Source organism: Penicilliopsis zonata, assembly GCF_001890105.1.
Source record: "Penicilliopsis zonata CBS 506.65 unplaced genomic scaffold ASPZOscaffold_1, whole genome shotgun sequence".
Taxonomy (NCBI): domain Eukaryota; kingdom Fungi; phylum Ascomycota; class Eurotiomycetes; order Eurotiales; family Aspergillaceae; genus Penicilliopsis; species Penicilliopsis zonata.
Window position 1 is genome coordinate 1,948,072 of NW_019208911.1, and position 21,682 is coordinate 1,969,753.

At 50.8% G+C, this 21,682-nt stretch overlaps 8 protein-coding genes and 2 non-coding genes across 10 annotated transcripts in view; 4 read left to right on the forward strand and 6 right to left on the reverse strand.

The window, feature by feature from the left end:
* The window catches only part of ASPZODRAFT_148535 (hypothetical protein), a gene marked incomplete at both ends in the record, with an annotated part of 9,626 nt that extends 4,582 nt beyond the window's left edge, over positions 1 to 5,044 (forward strand). The window contains one exon of the mRNA XM_022725385.1: positions 3,791 to 5,044. Coding sequence (XP_022585722.1) covers positions 3,791 to 5,044 — 1,254 coding nt within the window. The remainder of the gene's footprint in view (positions 1 to 3,790) is intronic.
* Positions 5,045 to 5,928: 884 nt separating this feature from the next.
* On the reverse strand, positions 5,929 to 8,090 carry ASPZODRAFT_148537 (hypothetical protein; the record flags this gene model as incomplete). The annotated part of the gene is made up of 7 exons (XM_022725386.1): positions 5,929 to 6,517; positions 6,570 to 6,733; positions 6,795 to 7,052; positions 7,109 to 7,522; positions 7,582 to 7,619; positions 7,694 to 7,766; positions 7,836 to 8,090. The coding sequence occupies 7 exons, from the start codon at positions 8,088 to 8,090 to the stop codon at positions 5,929 to 5,931; spliced, it is 1,791 nt and encodes a 596-aa protein (XP_022585723.1).
* A 168-nt stretch (positions 8,091 to 8,258) lies between these two features.
* On the forward strand, positions 8,259 to 10,074 carry ASPZODRAFT_338861 (hypothetical protein). The gene is made up of 6 exons (XM_022728260.1): positions 8,259 to 8,426; positions 8,490 to 8,518; positions 8,581 to 8,637; positions 8,700 to 9,165; positions 9,236 to 9,413; positions 9,470 to 10,074. Coding segments are annotated over exons 1-6 (1,287 nt in total). The 5' UTR covers positions 8,259 to 8,425; the 3' UTR covers positions 10,026 to 10,074.
* Positions 10,075 to 11,223: 1,149 nt separating this feature from the next.
* Positions 11,224 to 13,335, forward strand: ASPZODRAFT_54688 (hypothetical protein; the record flags this gene model as incomplete). Its single annotated transcript, XM_022728484.1, has 3 exons — positions 11,224 to 11,823; positions 11,894 to 12,048; positions 12,120 to 13,335. The coding sequence occupies 3 exons, from the start codon at positions 11,224 to 11,226 to the stop codon at positions 13,333 to 13,335; spliced, it is 1,971 nt and encodes a 656-aa protein (XP_022585725.1).
* Positions 13,336 to 15,301: 1,966 nt separating this feature from the next.
* Positions 15,302 to 15,802, forward strand: ASPZODRAFT_56018 (hypothetical protein; the record flags this gene model as incomplete). The annotated part of the gene is made up of 1 exon (XM_022728581.1): positions 15,302 to 15,802. The coding sequence occupies one exon, from the start codon at positions 15,302 to 15,304 to the stop codon at positions 15,800 to 15,802; it is 501 nt and encodes a 166-aa protein (XP_022585726.1).
* A 1,017-nt stretch (positions 15,803 to 16,819) lies between these two features.
* ASPZODRAFT_12056 (hypothetical protein) lies at positions 16,820 to 17,829 on the reverse strand (the record flags this gene model as incomplete). Its single annotated transcript, XM_022721253.1, has 2 exons — positions 16,820 to 17,016; positions 17,079 to 17,829. 2 exons carry the CDS (start codon positions 17,827 to 17,829, stop codon positions 16,820 to 16,822), a joined length of 948 nt encoding a protein of 315 aa, XP_022585727.1.
* A 1,104-nt stretch (positions 17,830 to 18,933) lies between these two features.
* On the reverse strand, positions 18,934 to 19,676 carry ASPZODRAFT_138325 (hypothetical protein; the record flags this gene model as incomplete). The annotated part of the gene is made up of 3 exons (XM_022724441.1): positions 18,934 to 19,149; positions 19,273 to 19,540; positions 19,585 to 19,676. 3 exons carry the CDS (start codon positions 19,674 to 19,676, stop codon positions 18,934 to 18,936), a joined length of 576 nt encoding a protein of 191 aa, XP_022585728.1.
* Positions 19,677 to 20,368: 692 nt separating this feature from the next.
* Positions 20,369 to 20,440, reverse strand: ASPZODRAFT_t17. Its single transcript has one exon. It is a non-coding gene; the product is annotated as a tRNA-Arg (tRNA).
* A 321-nt stretch (positions 20,441 to 20,761) lies between these two features.
* On the reverse strand, positions 20,762 to 20,833 carry ASPZODRAFT_t16. Its single transcript has one exon. It is a non-coding gene; the product is annotated as a tRNA-Arg (tRNA).
* A 144-nt stretch (positions 20,834 to 20,977) lies between these two features.
* ASPZODRAFT_56821 (hypothetical protein) lies at positions 20,978 to 21,564 on the reverse strand (the record flags this gene model as incomplete). Its single annotated transcript, XM_022728638.1, has 2 exons — positions 20,978 to 21,425; positions 21,485 to 21,564. The coding sequence occupies 2 exons, from the start codon at positions 21,562 to 21,564 to the stop codon at positions 20,978 to 20,980; spliced, it is 528 nt and encodes a 175-aa protein (XP_022585729.1).
* Positions 21,565 to 21,682: the final 118 nt, after the last annotated feature.

A 21,682-nucleotide genomic window follows, 5' to 3' on the forward strand; every position in this document is an offset into this window, starting at 1 on the left:
CCCCTGATCGTCTGGTCTCTCTGGGCTACGGCCTTTCTCACTGCCAGCAAGGCTTCATGGCTGGCTGAACCTTTTCCTTGTTGCGCCGTCACTGCGGTCAGCCGTTCTGAATGCCATATCTCGCCATGAAAGCAGGGGTTCTTCTTGTTCCCACAATATCATCGAACGCAAGTAACCACCGGTCTTGGTTACAGACAACAACGCCTCGGCGTTGTTTTCTCTCTCGCCAATCAAAATTTCTTTCACCCCTCGAATTCTCACCTTCTCCAATACTACGCCGATCTGCGCCGACCCTGAATACTTCAGATCTATACGAATATTCGGAGTCCATCTTAACAATACCTTTTGAAATTTCTTTTTCTATTTCAATCTTGTTATTTTTTTTCCCTCATCTATATACCCGCACATACATCTGATTTGTCATTCTTGTGTACAGTGGTCTACCTCTTGTCTATATAGCTACGATTATATGCTGGTCTGTCCAGTGTGTTTTTTCTCTTCTTTTTCAAGGACATCTCTCCATCATTGTGCCTTGTTCTTGGTTTAATAATGTGTCATGACTTGGTGTTCTTGTTGAACCCTCCTGGAACCAAAAAAAAGATATCTTTTATGCTTGATAGTAGGAAGAGTGATAGAGGCGTTGTTCAAAATCTGTTACAATAAAAAACCAAGTATCCTGTACTTTCATCCAATAAAGCTAGTTATAGTATGGGGAATGGACTTTTCTGGTTTCTTGTTCTAGTGTAGGTAGGCAACTACTAAATCGTAACAATCATGAAAAATAAAAAAAGAAAGCAAAGGGAAAGAAAAAAAGATCACGGGTCTGCAGTTGCATCATCCTCGCCGATTCCCTGGAAGAGCTTTCTCTTGATATCCGCGGCGACGAGCCCCTTGACTTCCTCGGAGACAATCCGCTCTCCCTCGCGCACGACTCTATCCAGCTGCTGGTCGCGGGCGTAGGTGGTCGTGCCGGCCGCGGGACGGGGCCCAGACCCCTTGACGGAGCGGGCGGCGCGGCGGACCTTCTGGCCCAGGTCGAGCATCTGCTTGCTACCGTAGTCACGGGTGGCGAGCAGGGGGCTCTGGCTCAGCGTCGAGACCCAGTACTTGTTCCACAGCAGGTCCAGGAGGCTCGTGTCAAGCGTGCTCTTGAAGTGCGAGACCTCCAACGAGTAGTACTGGGAGGCATGGGCGCCAAAATCCTCCGCTTTATTGAGCGGAATGGCGTGGGGCCCGCCGCCGCCGCCACCGTCATTATTCGGATTATTCCCGTCCGTCTCGTTTTCCTCTCCCTCCTGTTTGGTGGGCGGCGGGACGTAGTCGGTCGGATACGTGCGGAAGGCGCCGATATCGACTCGCCCGGCGGAGATGGTGCGCTCGGGGTCGATGACGACAGCGACAAAGGGGCCCCCAAGCTGCTGCGTCTGCTGTGTCGCAACATCGATCCCGGACAGCCAACAGCCGTAACCCGGATGCGAGTGGTACCAGCCCACGGCGTTGTCCATACGGCCCGCATCCCGGCACGACTGTAGGTACGCCACCATGTACTCGTTGGCGTCGTCCTGGGCGTTGACTCGCGTCTCCGTACCCTCCACAGGCAGCCGGAAGGCGTCCGTCACCACAAAAGTCTCGGGGAGGATGTACCCTTGCATCAGGCCCATCACCTCGATCGACCCGCCCGAGCGCGCGTGCATCGCCATCTTCAACAGAGCGACCGCTGAGATGCGTATCGACTTGAAGTAGTGGGGGTCTTTGGCCCAGGGCCGCGCCGCGTTGAGTGCCTTCTGCGTCTCTTCATTGTACTGGTAGAGGGCGTCTCGTTCGGGGTCCACGATGCTGATAGCGTTGTCAAGCTCTGAAAAAGAGTTAGACCCTCTCCTCTTGTCTCATCAAGCTTCCAATAGCGGCCATATTTACCCCACGACTGCCCTGCGATCTGCATTTTCCCGGATAACCTCTTTGATAATGAATAGCCCTTGATCAGGTAGGCAGCAATGAAGCGTCTTGTACCTGATGCCACTCCAGGAAGGCGCGGAGGCGGTCGCGGGGCAGGTGGCAGAACACAAGGCGGTGACATGCTGAGTCAGCACGTTGCCCGGTGCAACGGCACATGATCAACAGAATCGCCAAGCCGGGGAGCTAACGAGGGCGGTGATTTGTGTACGCCAGGCTCGCGATCACCGTCTTCAGCTTCAATTCTCCCCTCCCCTACGCCCTTGCATACGTCGCGCTTGTTGACGCTCAACCATAAAAGCTGCAGGCTCTCTCGTCTCCATTACAGATGCCAGTCGCTTTGAGAGGTAGTGCTCGACGTTCATTACTTTGAAAAATTTCCTTGCTTTTTGCTTTCCTTGGCTTGCTGCTCCATTTTCCCCCCCCGTGGTGGTGTGTGAGCTGTTGTTGTCACTGCCTGTCGCAAGGCGCATTGTCGCCCCGACATAACGGTTCCCCACTGCGATACATCCTGAGTCCCAGGGCTATTGCGTATTCTTTGTCCTTTGTCTTCCAATGACGGTCGACACCAGTTACTTGACCACTCAGGTCAACAATATCGTCAGCCAGCTGCATGGCATCTACGATGAGATCGGAGTCCCAAACCATGAGCGGGACACCCGAGAAGCAGAGGTGTGTTTGTGCTGTAACCCTGGAGTGTGAGTGTGTTGTTTCTAACAGGAGGGGAACAGCTCTTCAGCGCTCTATCAGAAACTTTGAACAATCATTTAAGACTAGTCGATGAGTAAGAATTACCATCAATGATATACCCTTGATAAACATGAGGAATCTATGGTATTGACGCGTTATTTTTTTTCCTTAGTGAGAAGAACAACATGGTGGACGAGGCCGAGCGGCTCATCACCGCGATCAAGCAAATGGAGGCATCGCTGGATGATGAAAAAGCCAACGGCCAATACCAATTGGATCATAATGAGCTACGGATCACCTATCCATTAAATAGATGCATCAGTCTGCTCAGAGAGAAACATAATGCGATGAGCAAATTACACCGCGAGCGTTTCGAGCAAGTGAAGAGTAAGTAAATTCAATTCACTGGAGCTCTTGAGGGGGGGAAATAATACCTGGTCTAATCAATCATCTTGCAGAACTGGTCGAAGCCCTCGAATCATACTCTTCCCATCTCGAGGCTACTTTCGTGTCAATTGCCCTGCCGCCTACCGCGCCGGGATCCTCGGTACCGCCCAGTTTTGACCTCTCGCCGTCATATGTTACAGCTCTCGATAGCGAATTTACCAGAGTCTACCAGGAATACAACCGGCGCCTCAATTTTGTCAAGACGACCTGCGAAGAGATTATCAAACTTTGGGCTGAGCTCGGCACACCCCAGGCCCAAACAGAGTCCTCGATTGTCAAGTATTATCGAGAGTCACCAGAGCAGTTGGGACTTCACGAAACTGACCTGGAAAACCTCAAGAGCAAGCGCGACAAATTGCTTGATGAGAAGCGAGGCCGCGAGCGCAAACTCAAGGATCTCAAAACCGCGGTCGAGAGTCTCTGGGATCGTTTTGGAGTGGAGGAATGTGATCGAAAGGGTTTCCTCGCGTCGAATCGTGGCTGCGGTCTGCGCATCATCAATGAGTTTGAAGACGAGCTGGCTCGTCTCAACGAACTGAAGAGACAAAACCTTCACCTCTTTGTGGAGGATGCACGATGCAGACTGCAAGAACTTTGGGACTCTCTGTTCTATTCCGAGGAAGAGATGCTTGACTTCACACCCGCCTTTTCCGACGTCTATAGTGACGCATTGCTTGAAGCCCATGAAGCCGAAATCGAGCGCCTCGAGGCCCTCAAGGAGCAACGTGCTTCCACCCTTGAACTGATCGAGAGGCACCGCAGTCTACTGGCTGACCGTGAGGCGTTGAACGCCTCTAGCCAAGATGCGTCACGCCTCATGGCTCGGGGTAACAAGGGGGAGAGGCGCGATCCTGGCAAGCTGTTGCGAGAGGAGAAGATGAGAAAGCGCATTGCAAAGGAGCTGCCTAAGCTCGAAGTCGAACTAAGAAAGGAACTGGAACACTGGGAGGACGAGTACGGGCGGCCTTTCCTCGTTCACGGCGAGAGATACCTAGACGATTTGACACCCGTGGCCAGGCCTCCGCCACGTTCAAAGACCCCCTCGGGGCTTGTCTCTGTCTCGAGAGCAAATTCTATCAAGCAGACCCAGCCTGCTCGGCCGGCCAGTGTCATGCGAGGCCCTCCTCCCCCACGCTCAGCCACCAAGACACCTACCGGCTCTCTCAGACGCAATCTTCCCAACGGACTTCCGGCTGGCGGCGCCAAATCGCCCTCGAAGATCCCTGCTCGCGTCCCCCTCGCAAACATGCCCCAGGGTAGTAATAACCCTGAGCGTCGAGTGCCTGCGGGGCCTACTTATTCGTCAAACTCCTTGACCAGCAAAATGCCTCCGCCCCGTGCACCGCCACCGCGAATGAGAGCCTTGACGACGGATGCCAAAGATGAGCGGAATAGTCACTTAATGGACCCACCCCGCTGCGCCAGTGCCATGTCTAATGGACTGGTCCGACCTGTCAGCCCGGAAGATGTCTACGATGACCGTAGCCAGCGTTCCTACTTGAGTAGTTCCATCTTCTCGCAGCGCTCGACAGGGTTTTCTCAGTCCTCGCAATCGATCAGCTCTGTCAGCTCCCTCCAGTCTTCTCTGCAAGGATACCCCAAGCCAAATCCTTATATTCAGCATGTCCCACCGCCACCACCAGCAGTGAGGCAGATCTCCAACTCCTCCTCGGTCCCCACGGTGACATCTGGCTCGGAGAATTGGGAGACGTTTGATGATGCGTCTGACTCGGAGGCTGACGCGAGAGATGTCTATTACGCCAAGCTTCGCGCTTCTCACAGCAACATCAAAAGAATTGCTCCTGACGACTGCCAAAATCTCTCGTTAGCAGGAAAGAAGGCCAAGGGTATCAGAAGTGTCAGCCCTGACGACCAGACCCCTCAACATCATGGCCAAGTGCTCCGAGTGGAAGGCAGCGATAACGAGTGGACGGATGATATGGAGCCCTACTAAGATAGACTGCTTCCTTTCCTTCTTCTACTTCTTCTTCTTCTTCCTCTTCCACTCCTGCTCCAGCTCGCTCTTCATTATTCAGGCGCACCAGGGGGAAAAAAAAGCCGTGGTTTACAATAAACGACTGACCATGATTTCACGACTTTACCGTCCTCCATTTTTCAAGTTCTGCCCTGGTTGATTCCCAGCTTCATCCTGCAGAACCTCGGACTAGTCTCAGAGCCTCTATCTTCTCGTTGATGACCTTTTTTTTTTTTTCATTGTTAATTTTAATGCTGGTGTCAGAGAAGTCCTCTCTACACTCGTCGCCCTCCGTCAAGTCGATTGTGCACATAAAGAAACAAAATCTGTGCTGACGCGACTTGTCTTAATCTTCCTCCTATTGGCGATCTCCATTTCTGTAACTCGTCTTGTCGTTTTTGGTTGGCTAATCTTGTTCTTCCTCCAAACCGTCCAGACTTCTGCGTTTTGATGGTTATTTTCATCGTGTCTATGGTTTTTGACTGATTCGGTTGCTTTCTTGAACCCCCTATTGATTCCCAGTTTCCGTTTTTTATCTTGTTTTGCTTTCTTGGTAGCTGGCGCTTTTATTTTGTGATATTATGATATTCCCTTTCCTTTTTTTTCCCTTTCTCCTTCTTGTCACTTCTTTCCTCTTATGCGAACTTTTGCATCTGTCGCAAGTTCAGCCTGTTGATTAAACTTTATTCAATTCATATCAAATAAGACTTTTTCAAGTTTATCAATTGGAGGTATAGTTCTAATAGTGCTCTAGATATTAACCTGAGATATGCAGTTCTCAGGAAGTATATTGAGAAGTGTGATATGGCTATAATACATAATAATACATAACTATAAAGGCCCTTGAAGGACATGTGTATATCTCACTGAGGCGCCAAGGACCCCATCCATTTGAAGTCCCGTTCCTCCTCGCCCTGCGTCGACCGGGGCACCCTTCTCCTCTTCTCCGCCGCGTTCGAGGCTGTAAGCTTACGAGCCTGCTGGATCCGGTTGATGGATTCGGCGCGGCCAAGGATAGCCATTGTCTCTGGGATGCCGGGGCCCGGGGCGCCACCCGTCAGCGCCCAGCGAAGGTAGTGGTATAGTTCTTTCTTGAAGGCCTTGTCGGCTACGACACGGGCCTTTTCCGGATCGTCTGTTGTAGGAGCCGGCGATGTGTTCGAAATGGATGTTACGGCGGATGAGCCGTCGTAGGAGGAAATGTTGATACGATGGCTTTCAACGTCCCAGTGCGACTCTGGAACAAGGCAGAGGGCTGCGGCTGCAGTGTGGAGAGCGGAGACGAGACTGGGTTCTGCGGATGTCTCGTAGGGAGCCCTGTTGAGGGTTGACGTGAAGAAAGAGGAGTTGCGTGCGACGAATTCTTCTGCGTTCGTGTAGGACTTGGCGTCTGCTTTGATCAAGGGGGCTACGTATTCATGTAGAGTGCGGCCTTGGAGGAGTGGTGTACTGCTATTCAGTCAGTTGAAAAAGTATCAGTAAAGTCTATGGAACAAAGACTGACAGGTCCTCGGAAGAGGTGCTTTCAACAATGCTCGACACTTTATTCACCATCTCATCGATTTGGGGCCCACCAGTGGCGGCGAATCGCTGGGCATGTGCTTTCTGGAGGAACCAGAGTTTTTCAAACGCGACCACTGTGTTTCCTCGAGTGATCTTCAAGTTAAACTATGCTACAAGTTAGCTGGTGCATGCTGCAATGGCCTTGTTCGGCTTCCGGGAAACGTACCATCTGCTCGAGTTCCTCAAGGCTGAAGACGTCGGACTTCTGAGAATGAGACCACCCTAAGAGCGCTGAGAAGTTGATCAGGCTAGCCGCAAATACCCCTTGCTTGTCTTTGAAGAAAGACAGATCAATATCAGCATTGCGTTTGCTGAGCTTCTGTCCGTTCTTATCTACAAGAAGGGGGACATGACCGAAACTAGGCGGAGTCCAATTGAAGGCGTTGTATAGAGCCATATGCATGGGCGTTGAAGGCATCCACTCCTGTGATTCCTGTTAGCTGACGGTAATAAATATGCTATTGGTGAAAGATATCTTACAGTGCCTCGAATGACGTGCGTGATTTTCATGAGGTGATCATCGACCACATTCGCCAGGTGATAAGTGGGATGCCCATCCGATTTGATTAAAATCGGATCATCATAGACTCGATCAATAAAGTCGAGCTTGCTGTTTGAGCGCTTCTGCCCCGTCTTGCCATACACCAGATCATTAAACATGGGATAGTCGTCCACCTTCAATCGAATCACATAAGCTTCTCCCTTCTCGGCTCTTTCTTCCGATTCGGCATGAGAGAGGTCGGCACACTTGCGGTCGTAACCTGGTGGAAGACCGGCGCTGCTGCGGTGTCTAGCAAAGGTGTCAAGGCGTTCCGGCGTGCAAAAGCATCGGTATGCGTGGTCGTTGGAAATCAGCTCGTGGGCGTGTTTGCGGTAGATAGAGGTTCGTTCGGACTAGATCAAGATACCTTGTTGGTATTTGCCCCCATTATAAACGATAGTTATCTCCGTACCTGTCTGTAAGGGCCATAAGGACCGCCGACGGTTGGACCTGCGAAAGCACAACTACTGTTAGCTTTCCTCAAAACTCATCAAGCCCTGTAGCGGGTTTGATTTTTAATTCACCTTCGTCCCATTGTAACCCCGCCCATTGCAGGTCTTCATATAATCGCTGTTCAGCTCCAGGGATTGTTCGCTTCTATTTACAGCAATTCGTGCGTCAGCCAATGCACTCTATTGCGATCCCACTCCTGTGCATCCAACGAACCTGATCTGTATCTTCAATCCGCAGAAGAAACTGGCCTCCCGTCCGTCTAGCCAAGAGATAATTAAACAAGGCAGTTCTCAATGATCCCAGATGGAGATATCCCGTAGGTGACGGGGCGAAACGCGTCCGCGCTGGAGTCTGCGGCAACTTGCTCTTGGCTGTGGACGCAGCAGAAGAAGAGAAGCTGGCTCTGCAGGAGGCACAAACCCACGAATTATGGCGGGCAAACAGCCCGCGATAAGAGCGGCGGATCATCCAGAGGATTGTGGGTAGAAAACAGGGCGATCTGTGCAGTTAGATGGTGGCAGCGATGCTTTTATCCATAAACAAGCCTTTTTCTGGAGAGTGTCGGAGTGATCTGCAGGAAAGCTCCGACGGGGCTGAAATTTCTGGGTTGGACCGGCTGAAGGCAACCCCAGACCAGCGCATCCCACGGGAGACTTTTGCTTCTTCCTTGAATTCCTTCCGTATAAAATATCTTCTTCATTTCGACCGTTGTCGGTTTTCTTTTTCGCCTGCGGTGGACTTGCTGTCCGTTGCGATTTTTTCCCAGTGTTTTGAGCTGCATTCCCCCGCTCTGATCTCCAGCCAGTGCGTCTTGCCGTTACGAAGCCGATACTTGGGATTTTGCTGACTTTCTTTCGCGTTTTACAGTGGCACAGGTCGAGATCGACCTCTATGGTGTGTTGCTACATGAAAGCGCGGTTTTATATGAGCGATAACTAACGGTTGTCACTTTACAGAGGTCTTGGAGGTCCACAGGGAGGCTTCAAAGGAAGAGATCCGGAAAGCATACCGCAAGGTAAACAGACCCCGGTTCATCGCACAGAAAGAAACACATCCTAACATGGGCTCTGCGGACAGGCAGCACTGTCGAGTCACCCGGACAAGTTCCCAGAGGAGGAGAGAGAAACAGCGGAGGTGAAGTTCAAAGCGGTCCAGGAAGCGTACGATATCCTCTACGATGACGACAAGCGGCACCTGTATGACACACACGGCATGGCCGCCTTCAATGGCGGCATGCCTGGCATGGGAGACGGACCAGACCTGGACGATATCTTGCAGCAGATGTTTGGCATGGGCGGAATGGGCGGAATGGGTGGGATGCCGGGGATGGGCGGGGGTATGCCAGGACGCGGCGGACCACGGCCCAACAAACCTCGCAAGAGTCCGAATGAAGAGCAGAAGTACGAGGTCAGCTTAGAGGATCTCTACAAGGGAAAGACGGTCAAGTTCTCCAGCAAGAAGAACGTGATCTGCAGCCTGTGTAAGGGCAGAGGTGGCAAGGAGAAGGCGACGCCCAAGACCTGCTCTGCTTGTGAAGGACAGGGTATGTCGTTCTTGAGAGGGGCCCGTTTCCCCGTATTAGACAAGGCTCTGTGACTGATAAACCGGTCTAGGATACAAGGAAGTTCTCACCCGCGTGGGACAGTTCCTTACACAGTCCACCGCTGCCTGTACTGTTTGCAACGGACAAGGCACATTTTTCAGCCCGAAGGACAAGTGTAAGAAATGCAAGGGAAACAAAACGACCGAAGAAAAGAAGATGCTGGAGATTTACATTCCCCGCGGTGCCAGGTAAGATTTCTCAAAAGAAAGCCCTGTGGTTATTTACCTCTCTTAACAATTTTCAGTGAGGGAGAAAAGATTGTTCTTGAAGGCGAGGCGGATCAAGTCCCCGACCAGGAGCCTGGCGACATTGTGTTCCACCTTGTCGAAACGGACCACCCTGTTTTCCAACGAGCCGGGGCCGATCTCACTGCCACCATTGACGTGACGCTGGCAGAAGCGCTTACCGGGTTCACTCGGGTGGTCATCAAGCACCTGGATGGTCGAGGTATTGAAATCACCCATCCCAAGGTCAAGGGCGAGGTCCTGTCTCCGGGGCAGGTGCTCAAGATCCCTGGTGAGGGTATGCCGATCAAACGGAGCGACAGTCGCGGCGATCTCTACTTGGTCGTCAACGTCAAGTTCCCTGGCGAGAAATGGACGCCCAGCGCTGCGACGCTGGAGAAGCTCAAGGAGATCTTGCCCAAGCCAGACCCTCTCATCGAAGCCGAGACCATTGATGAGGTAGAATACGATCCCAACGGCGACCTCGAAGACTTTGGCGGCGGGGATCCTCGCGGCGGATCCGGCTGGGTTGACGAGGATGACGAAGAGCAGACCGCGCAGTGCGCGCCTCAGTAGATGTGTCCCTTGATACAGTACTGAATGAGACCCTCCTCCTCCTACTTTCTCTTGGGTCAGGCTCTGATTGACATTCATTTCGTGGCATCATCGGCGTTTCAGGCGTCCGTTTCCTCCGCGTTTCGTCGCTTCTTGGTTGACGTTGAAAAGCGTGATGAACAAGACAGATAGATGACCCCCCTTCCCCCCTTATGAACAGTACAGCAGTAGATAGCAATGCCGAGGCTTTTATCCTTGTATATCCACTTCATATTCATTCAGAATAAAATGATAGCTCCATTACAGTTGGCTGTGGTTGGGTCTAACCATCATTAACGGTATTATGCCCTAGTAGAGCTACTCAGGAGCAGTAGGGCTCTCTAGAACAGGTATTCTAATCGATTCTTGTAAAATGAAGACGTCATCCTTCTGATGAAGCTGTCTTGAGCACTTATATGTGGTTATACTACTTCTGTACATCTCTAGTAGACCGTTTTAACAAACTAACCAATGAGGAATCAAGTATGTTAAACAGCCTATTATACCTAAAAGTATCTATCAATCAATAGCAGAAGCTGTACGTAGTAACTATATCTTAGCTATTTCTTAAGAACTGTACTTACTTGTTTTCTCTGCTTCAGCAACACTGATAGCTAGATTTTGATAGTCTATACATGTGTTATGATGCATGGCCTCGCAGCCCAGAGGTGCAGAGTACAGAGTATAAAGTATATCCAGACCTATCAAATATACTTCATACATATGCTTCTGTATAGATGAGGCTGAATGAAAACTCTATAAGGCTGGATCGGCCCGAGGACCGCCTCAAACCAATGAGAAGAGGCGAAATCCAGCATTTCAGATTCCGCGGCCTCATCGGATCGGAGCATCTCCGTCAGAGCTGGTCACCCCACTTCATATGCCGACGGGACCCTGCTTCTGTTTAAATAAACCCCGTATGCAGCAACGAAGTAAAGAAGAAAAGGGCAGTGTTTGTTCTGGTGAGGATTTCTTTCAGACTGAGAACTTGCTGCCTGCCGCCTCATAGGTTTATATAAGGGCCTTGCGTTTCCTTTTTTTTTTTTTTGTTTGGTCAAATCTTGTTTCTTCCTACCTCATATCCGACACTGATCGGCATCCCGGGGACTATATCCGAAGGCACGTCAACAAGGCATTGTGATCGGGTTTGCAATCATCAAGCAAGATCAAAAGGTGAATCATGGCGTGTGGCACTCAGCAGTCGTGCGATGGCTGTTCCTGCGACGGGGGCGGTGCTCGTGCGCCGGTGAACATTGAAGACTGCGAGGCCGAACTCCTGGCCTTGCGGAAACGTACGCAGGAGCTGGAGAAGAACCTGGCGTCGATGAAAATCGGCGTTTCCAAGGAAGACTCCAATGGAGCAGCGGGGGTTCGCAAGCTGCGATCCGCCAACTGGTTCAATAGCGAGTCCAACCCGCTAATGACCGCGCTGTACGTCGAGCGGTACCTCAACTATGGAGTCACCAGGGAGGAGCTCATGTCCGGAAAACCTATCATCGGAATCGCGCAGTCAGGCTCAGACCTGGCACCTTGCAACCGTTATCACTTGGAACTGGCGAAACGAGTTCGAGAGGGCATTCGATCTGCCGGAGGCATTGCTTTTGAATTCCCCACTCACCCGATCCAGGAGAGCACGAGACGGCCAACGGCATGTCTGGACCGTAACTTTGCGTACCTGGGCTTGGTGGAGATTCTCTTTGGGTATCCTCTGGATGGCGTCGTTCTTCTGACCGGTTGTGACAAGACGACACCCGCATACCTCATGGCGGCCGCTACTGTGGTACGTGTTCTGCATCCTGGGATGAAAAGAGTTACTTGTCTTTTTTTTTCCCTGTCTCTAATAACCATAGAACATCCCTGCTATTTGTCTCAACGTTGGTCCGATGATGAACGGCTATGTCAAGGATAAACTGGCAGGGTCTGGCATGGTTCTCTGGAAAGCGAGAGAGATGTATGCCGCAGGTGAGATCAACCGAGAAGAGTTTATCGATTATGTTTCCAAAGGGTAAGTTTTTCTTGAGCATCCCTTTTTTTTGAGTTGCGTGGGCACATCTCTCATCTTACGGTTGAAACTAGTGCGCCATCAGTAGGCCACTGCAACACCATGGGGACCGCATCCACCATGAACGCGCTGGCGGAAGCGCTTGGTATGGCTCTCCCAGGATCTGCAGCCATCCCTGCGCCCTATAGGGAGAGAGCACAGTGCGCCTATGAGACAGGCGTGCAGATAGTTGAAATGGTGCATTCGGACCGAAAACCCAGCGATATCATGACACGGCAAGCGTTCGAGAATGCAATCGTGACCAATACTGCGATAGGAGGCAGTACCAATGCGCCGATCCACCTCAATGCCGTTGCGAAGCACATGGGAGTGAGTCTATCCATGGACGATTGGGACCAGTTTGGCTTTCATATTCCACTCCTTCTGAACATGCAACCCGCGGGGGAGCTTCTCGGGGAGGAATATTACCGTGCAGGCGGCCTCCCTGCCATCATGGCAGAACTACTGGATGCTGGCAAGCTCAATGAGGGCGTTCTGACATGCAATGGCCGGACGATGGGTGAGAATGTTCGCGGCCAGCACTCTTGGGACCGCCGAATGATCCGAGCGTTTAAGGAGCCGATCTTGGACGATGCCGGATTTTTGCACCTCCAAGGCAGCTTATTCGATTCTGCCATCATGAAGACCTGCGTGATCTCATCTCAATTCAGAGAGAAGTTCTTGTCGAACCCCAAAGACCCCAATGCGTTTGAAGGGAAGGTAATTGTCTTCGATGGACCAGAAGACTACCACCACCGTTTGGAGGACCCTTCCACCCCGATTACTGACACAAGTATCCTGATTATGCGCGGGGCTGGTCCACTTGGGTATCCTGGCGCCGCGGAGGTGGTCAACATGCATCCGCCTGGGCGACTCCTGCGACAGGGAGTCGATTCTCTGCCGTGTATCGGTGACGGCAGGCAGTCCGGCACCTCTGGCTCACCCTCTATTCTGAACGCCAGTCCAGAAGCTGCAGCGGGTGGCAATCTAGCTATCTTACAGGACGGAGACATGATCCGTGTGGATCTGATCAAGCGACGGGTCGATATCCTCGTTCCAGAGGAAGAAATCCGACGTCGGAGAGAAGAACTTCATGCCAGGGGAGGCTATTCGATGCCCGCCAGCCAGACACCGTGGCAGGAGATTTTCCGCAAGGAAACGGCTCAGCTGAGCGAAGGAATGGTTCTGCGAGAGGCCGTCAAGTATCAACGACTAGCTCAGACATATGACGAGCCACGACACAACCACTGATTGCCTATGGAAATAGCCCGTTGCATTAGCCCAGAACCTTGTTAAACTTGTTATCTTTGGGGATACCATATGTAGTATGTTGTTGTGCAATCAATTTCTTACCTGGTCTTCTTTGACATCATTCACGCTGCCCTCGTCATCATCCTAGCTCGTGACCAAATACCTATAGCCTCGGCCTATAGATGAATAATACCAAGCAGGGGTATTCTTATCCGCTCACACATCGTCATCTCCCGTAGAGCAACCACTGCCCGCGTAGAGAGAGGTTCGAGGGAGGTGGGAGAATCCCATGGGGGGCGATCAGGTGACCGTTGGGGCAAGACTTCGACCTGAAGGCCGACGGTCAGATCTTCTGCTCAGCCACCTCAGCCCTCAACGCCCCTCAACCCCCCTCCAACTCGGCCGGGTGACGGAATACTTCATCAGGATATGTGTCATTTCCTCCCTGTGAGTCAATCATCCATCTGCCCGAAGCACTGATCGATGCTGATTACGGAGTAGACGGGATATCGACGAGGTCAGACACCCCCAGAACCCCCCAATTCGGCCGTCGACAGCAACTCCACGAGCTACTCCGTAATCATGCTTCATAATTGCGTCTGTTACGGGGGATAACTCTCCACTCTCCAGACGGGCATGCTCTTTTTAAGACGTCAACGTACATGGGACGGACCGATCGACCGGGGGGGTTGGGTTAGTGATCCTGGCTCCTGGGCGCTGAGACGACCAACAACATGTCGTGAGTACATTACGAAGTAAGCGAGAAGCAAACGTGGCTGATTAGCTGAACTATAGTTGTTATGTTCCAACTTCTGATGGCTAGCTAGCTAGCTATGGAGAAAACCCTTTAAACCTAATAATGAAATCCAATATCAAACCCCGATATGACCTCGGGTCGTGGGCACACCCACCGGGAGGAGTCGGGACAAGAAATCGACCGGGGGGGGGGAAGAGAGACAAGGAAAGAAAACTGAATCCATACCGTCACAGACAGCCCTGGCGAGGTACTCGCACCCGCCGTACTGGCTATGTAAAGAACCTTGGTCCGATGGTATGGATACTGTTTTAATTAGGGTGACTCTCGCCTCTTGTTAAGGTACGGAGAGGTACCTGGTTAACTTCACACCCTACAGAAGTGGACACTTGAGCACTGCAAGATCCTCCGGGAGGTGGAGCCCACCGACCCAAACAGCTGAGTGAGTCCAGACCCCCCCTGGTCCCTCCCGTTTAGCACAGAAAATTTTTCGTGTTATTATTATTTGTAGTATGGCAACGCGACGCTGACTGTGGATACCAAGCAGTGGGAACACGCAGACCGCCTACACAGGGCTCAGGACCTGGTCTCGCTTCCTGTTCCACCATCGCTTTCGTTGCTTCTCTGTCACCTGGTGATGCTTTCCCTCGACCGGTCCAGTCAGACGTGAGCGTTGCAGCATGCGCCTCCTTCAACGACAACCATAAGAGGGTCTACTTGCGCCATCTGTCGTTCCGTCGACTCCTTGCGCCTTTCCTCTCCAGACCTACATTAGTACATATCCGATTTCATTGAGAGGCAGTGAGGCACACTTCATCTCCGGTGATCGACGCTGTGTCACAGATCGTGGGCCTGAATCTTTGTTGCTGGACGCTGTTTCACCGCATCATACAGAATACCGTCTTGGTCGCCAATTCTTGGTAGAACGACGCCTGTTTGGCTCCATTTGGAATCAGCCAAATCATCACCATCTCTCGACACCCCTTTTCTAACGCCTACGGTGTCCAGTGTCACTCACTCGTTCCTTTCATCTGTGCATATCCCGACCTAACACGATGGACGTCGACTTATAACCCCAAGCTCTCTCCCCTCGAGCTGTACCAAAAGTTTTTTTCCTTGCTCTTCTTCCTTCTTTGATCATTGTTTATTAAGCGTCCTCTTCTCTTTTCTTATCCCTCTTCCAAGAGCTCTGCTACAGCTTGACTTGACATCATGGCACCCAATCTGTTTCTCTGCCTTCGGACAGTATTCTGTCCACTCTACTGGTTCCAGCGTGGCGAGCGCATCGATGGTTCGCTCCACAAGGAGGAACACTGGGACAGCCCCGTTCCTGGAACCTACAAGTACACGCCAGGCCACGGGTGGCAGTTAATCCGCCGTGACGACAGCGACAGTGACGAGAAGACGCCCGTCTCTCTGGTATACTGCCGCATTCTCCACCGCTACCTGTTTGACTACGAGATGGAGGAGAGGTGTCTTTGGCACACCGTCACTCACCGCGAAGGGGTGCCGCCAGAGCGGTTCATGTTCTTCCTCCTGGATGACGGATACACCTACGTGGCCGGATGGGACGCCAGGGGCAGGTTTATCCCAGGCCCCTACCAGAAGTGGTCCTTTGACTCCGACACCAAAACCATGACCCGGATGACCTCGACCACCAGCTCGGCCAACGTCTCCCGGTGCAGCAGTATCATTCCGGAGAAATTAAACTAGACCGACAGCATGGTTTTCCTTCACATTTCGAATCGAATCCCCCTCCCCCCCTTTCTTAACAGAGAAAGCGGGAAATCATTAATGACACGACTTGACAAACGACAAAAAGTTATTCTTCTGCCTGAAGTGTGTGACGATCCATTCCACACACATCGATCGATACCTGGTTCCAACGTTTAGCGGTTGATACGGGTTCTCTTTTTCTGCAGTTTTTGTTTCCTTTTCCATTTCCTGGGTTAATAACCACTGATGACTGGGTTGTTTTTTTTTTTTTCTTTTTTTCAGCAAGGACTTAATGATGGCGCTCGGATATCTAATAAAAATCAAAAGTGTATAGAATTAGACATATTAGGCATGACATTTGATGAGAATAGAGAATTAGAAATTCTACAAGAGAACCACAATACTACATGAATATAGGTACTGCATACACGGTTACATGGAAGTAACTATCACCATATTCACGACTATCGACTATCAACTATTGACTATTGACCGTCGAGGATGATTATCATGACTATCGACTGTGTCACCATAAATAAAGACACTGATACGGAGTAGATCCTTACTGCTGCACCTCGTCCCTGGAAAAAGCAACGCACTGCATGCGCACTGCATTAGTGGTGGCTCATCCTGCATTATCGGAGGACGCTGTTCCAGTTTGCCCTTCTGCAGGCCTATCACCTTCTAGACCTGTCTATTTCACTGGCGGAGCGGTCAAACTTTGCATTTGAGAGAGTGGGTAGTAGTATTTACAGGGTAGTATCTACGGAGTAGTATTTCCTGTTCAGTAGATAGATACCTACTTGGCATCCATCTTTGTACAATGTACTACTTAGGGATGACGGTCTTGGTATGCGGCTATCAGCAATAATAGGTATCACTTATTTGTCAAGTTGAAATATGGTCTATGGCGGTTATCTTGCAGCATGGTGGATCTATTAGACCCCGTATACGCATAACAAGGTGCCCAACCTAGCTAACTAACTAGTAGGAATCATCCTCCTTGTCATCAATTTAAGTCTCTCTATCGACGGTCGTCTTGGCCTCGAACTTCAATAGATCCCCCTGGATGATATCTTCTTTCTTGGCGAGCAGCTCGTCTGGATCCCACTTGGCACTCACCAGTCGGCCGTTCAACCAGTTCAACCGGCGGGGATCCCTGGTCACCCAGACGCAGAATGCGCCACAGAGCTCTGCGTCATCGGTGAGGTCTGGAATGTCAGTGGAACCGTTTTACTCGAGAGTAAAGATAGATATCAAAAGGGAAACGAACACTGGAGGAACTCCTTGGGCGCGGTTTCCAACGCATTTTTACTCTCGACTGCCCCTGGGTGAACAGCCAGCGCCAACAAGCCTTCCTCGCTGAACTGCTGGGCGAGACATTCCACGATCCGGGCCTGGGCCATCTTACTGACGCAGTATTTCGTATTGGCAATCATTCCGCGAGTGATACAGGCCGCCAAGGACCCGACCACTACGAAGGCCTTGGTGGGAGACGCCAGCAGCAACGGCACAAAGTAGTGGGCGACATGGTATGTTCCTAGAGTATTTGTGGCAAACACACGCGCCCACTCCCCGTCAGCCGGGGAGCCGTCGGTGATGCGCAGCTGGACGGGGCCGGAGATGCCACTGACCAGAACGACGGCATCGAGGTGCGGCACAATCTTTGAGGCTGCAAACTCGGCTAGGGCGCGGACAGAGTCGTGATCGGCAATATCGCAGTGGCGGAGGTGAATCCGGGGAGGAGGAGGAGGAGGAGGATCAGAGTCTGTATGAGATAAGGAGAGGATTGACGACGATACTGAGGCCAGCGCCTCCACGTCTCGAGCAGCGAGAATCAGATCGGTACAGCCTGCACGGGCGTAAGCACGGGCGACGCCGGCCCCAATCACGCCTGAGGCGCCAATAATGCATGCGGCAAAGGGGGCGGAGAGTCTGTTGGCTGATGCTTCGAGGGCTGGGCAGATGGTTGAATGGGTTGTCGGGGTGAACTGGCCCATGTTCAGGACTCGAGGGTCCGCCATGGAAACGTTACTCCGTAGGTACCTAGTATAACTAGGTATAGGTACCTTCTGTACGGAGTACTGGTTAATACCTGCACCTAAACTCGGGTACCTTCCTAGACAGTGATACATTTATACCAACTCATGTACCCAGGTTGTTTATCTGGTGACTAACTATAACTAACCCATTTGGGACCCCGCTCAAGACACTTGATGGTGTCATCGCCGATTCTCTCACTGTCTAATGTCTATTCTATAAGACCATACAATCTTAGACTTAAAAACAAGACAGGTTATAGTTTGAAACGGTTGTGTTTCTTTTTTTCGGCTGCAACGCCCCCTCCCCCCAAGAAACAGCCCCGGAGTGTGATACCAGAATTCACATGATCAATTGGTCTAGAATGAGGGCTTTGCAGGATCAATTGACTTGGCTGCAGATGTCAATATCAGGCGGGGACAGAAGGTTATTGGAGATGATCGTCGGCAAGGCGGACGTTCGCTGCAAGGCGAAGCAAGCACTTCCCCTTGGAAGCAGCTGAACGGCTTCGAGGGGAGGTCAGGTGAGTTCATATTTCATGAATCATACCTGATGGACATCTAGAAGGTGCTATATGGAGCTTTTGATGGTACAGTAGTATTTTGTACCAGGTGTGGACGTAGGGGGTTGAAAAAGAAGACTCTCCTGTACCCCTCATTATGCAAGGTAGGCACAAGAATTCCGTGCCTGTAATTATTGGGATATAGTACATGTGAGCAGTACAAGCAGATCAATTCTTGAACCGGGGTCTATTTCTTCTAGAATATTTCTCTGGTAAATGCCAAGTTAGACCACAATATATGTTTATAAATCTTATGAATCCCTCCCACTGTAACATCACCGTGAACAGGTAGAGAGATCCTGAAGAGCATGCTTCATCATGTCCCTCATTGCCTTGCCATCAATCCTAGTCACATATGTAGCATTCCGTACTCCAGGAGGCTTCAGTAGACATGGAGGTTCCCGTAGCTAGGGCTGCCATGCGAATTATCAACATCGGAGTATGCTATTCTTCTGGTCAGCTCTGTAACCAGTATTTCAAGTCTTCCGAGACAACCCTATGGCTAAATTGGTCGCAATGGACCTGTTCACCACCAGGCGGCTGCCGGGTCGTCCCGGAACGGAAAGTCGACATCGTAATACTTGTTGGCGAGCCCAGTAAACGGATTTTTGACCGTGTAGACCTCGTCGACGAAAGCCCTCGTAGCCATCACCTGGTTGGCCATGTTTCCTGGAACAGTAATCTCAGGGAAGTCGGCGTTAAGTACAATCTTCGATGCCTCTGGATCGGCCATAAGATTGATCTAGATGCGTTGACTAATATATATTGGTGCCTTTCTCTTGTGGGTTAGACAAACTTCTGAGTTGATATTAGCCGCACTGGTCGACGTGCTGGGCCTTCCCCTGGGGAATCACTTGACAAAAACCGCAACAACCAGTCGGTCTGGGTCCCGGGATGTTGGGTTGTTTCCTAGAGCTTTGTTCGTGCTGTTCTCCTCGGCAAGGTCTTCCTGCCACGCCAGCACGTCGTGGACAGCCTCCCATGACCGGAGGCGTTGGTTGGTGTTGATGAGGGGCCAAATGGCTCCATCGTACACAGGTATACATGACAGGTTCCCGCTTTCAGGCGTCGCCACGGCGTGGTATGCACACTCCCGTTGCCAGATGTTACATGTGTCTGCAGTAGTAGAAAGGCTGTGTCAGTGATGCTCAGAGGGGATCTTAGAGGGGCTACACACTACAACCACTCGCTGGAAGTCAGGACCAGCACCTCCATACCACTGTCAAGGGCAAGTAGGAAGGGAATGAAGCCGTTTGGAGCCCCAGTCATTGTCAATAATCGCATATCGCTTCTCCGGTTGCTGGGTGGCAGCCGACCAACCGATGGCCAAGGCAATAACAAGTGTCTTGAGAGGTGAATTTCAAGGCTCAAGAGGATCGTCAGGTTATAGCACCATGCCCACGCATAGGCTCCCAGATGAATATATCTCAGTTCGGCGACTTATGCGTAAGAATCAAGCAGCAGGGAGGAAAGTCGCAGTCATGGTTTGTAGGATAGAGGCAGTAAGGAGCGACAGGCACGCGATTTGGCTTAAGAAAAACACCCCGGTGTCTGGAAACTTGGTAGTAGGTGGAACAGAATAAATAGATAATGTCCTGACGATACTCACCCACCTACGTTGTGTAGGGAGTTAGGTGAGTGGAAATTCCCTCGATAACTATACCCAGGACACATATATTCAGTAACTACCATATCATTACTGACTTCACTTCTAAGCAGAATTTAGGGGTAAAAAATAAATGACTGGGTTGCTTCGAGGTAACTTGTAGATATAGGGGAGGCATTCAGTGACCAGTCGGTCAAATCACGTCCCACTTAATCAGAGCAACATTTATCGGAGAACAAAAAGTAGATGCAGACAGTAGAAATAAATTATTATTTGATAAAGAGTCGAGGAGAATTAACGTAGCTGGCTGAAGAGAAGGGAAAAAGAGAGTAAAAAGAGAAGAAAAAAAAAGAAGAACTCTGAACGGGATTTGAACCCGCAACCTTGAGGACCGAAGCCTCACGCGCTACCATTGCGCTATCAGAGCCTATGATGACCGTTCTTGCTTTAAGGGTTATCTGATTCTGATCCTAGGAGTTGATTCCAAGAAGATCAAGGCTTCTCATATTAAGATTAGAGTGACACTTCTTTAATGAGAGGTTACATCAGCGAATCGCTTCTGTATTATCTTGCAGTAGAATCGCACTTTGTATGTGCCAGCTACTCACTATGCCATATGGCAGGCAAGTTGTAGGGCAAAAGCGGAGCTTTTCCTCGATCCATGTGGGCCGCTTCTAGCACTATGACAAGAAAAAAAAACTCAGTAGACTCCACTATAAAAAAAAAAGAGAGAAGAGGCAAAAAGAAATGACCTACGCAGGATTCGAACCTGCAATCTCTTGATCCGTAGTCAAGCGCCTTACCATTGGGCCAGCAGGCCTTGTTGAAGTGAGCTGACATCATTGGCTATATGAGCAGCAAGCAAGCAATACCAGGTACCATATGTTGGCAGGCAGGTAGGTAGGTAGGTGAATAGTGACATACTGAACATACCTAAGGATTGAAAGTCCAGAAATGATACCGGCTATAATCTAGCGATATCTCGAACAATCAACCTCTCCAGTGCCCTCCGTACTGCCTCCTCCATACCTTCCTTGGCCGGCTTCATCGTCTCCCTCGCACAGAACACATGTGTATACCCGCCTACAACCTTGACCTCCTCCTCCCCCTCGCGAAACACGCCAACTTCATACGTCACGCTTGACGACCCTAGCCGGACCACTCGTAATCCCAGATCAAGCACGTCTGGAAACGAAACAGATGCAAAATAGTCACAGTACGAGGAGACCAGGATTCCCACCTGCTGGGATAGTGGCGTAGTAGATGACGGTGTAGGACTCCCGCGACTAGCCCTGTTGTTCGTGCTAAACGGATCCATGCCGCAATACTTGATCAGGTAGCTGTTGATGATCGAGTCGAAGAGCATGGCATAAACAGTGTTATTAAGGTGGGCGTACATGTCATTGTCGAACCTATTCTCATCGAGCAATCAGCATTACCCATCAACTATTCTACCAAGGCAAGAACTGACCATCTTGTACGGTATTCAAGATGAAAAGGGTAATCCTTTCGCGTGCGGCGCCGTTTGGCTGCGAGATCCGTTGAAGCCATATCCCCGCTCCACAGGTAGGTAATACGGTGAACTGGTCGAACCAAAGCTGGGATTGTCTTATAGAGTAGCCACAGCTTAGTCGTAGTTAAAGCTCATGTAACCATCGGTAACACAGAT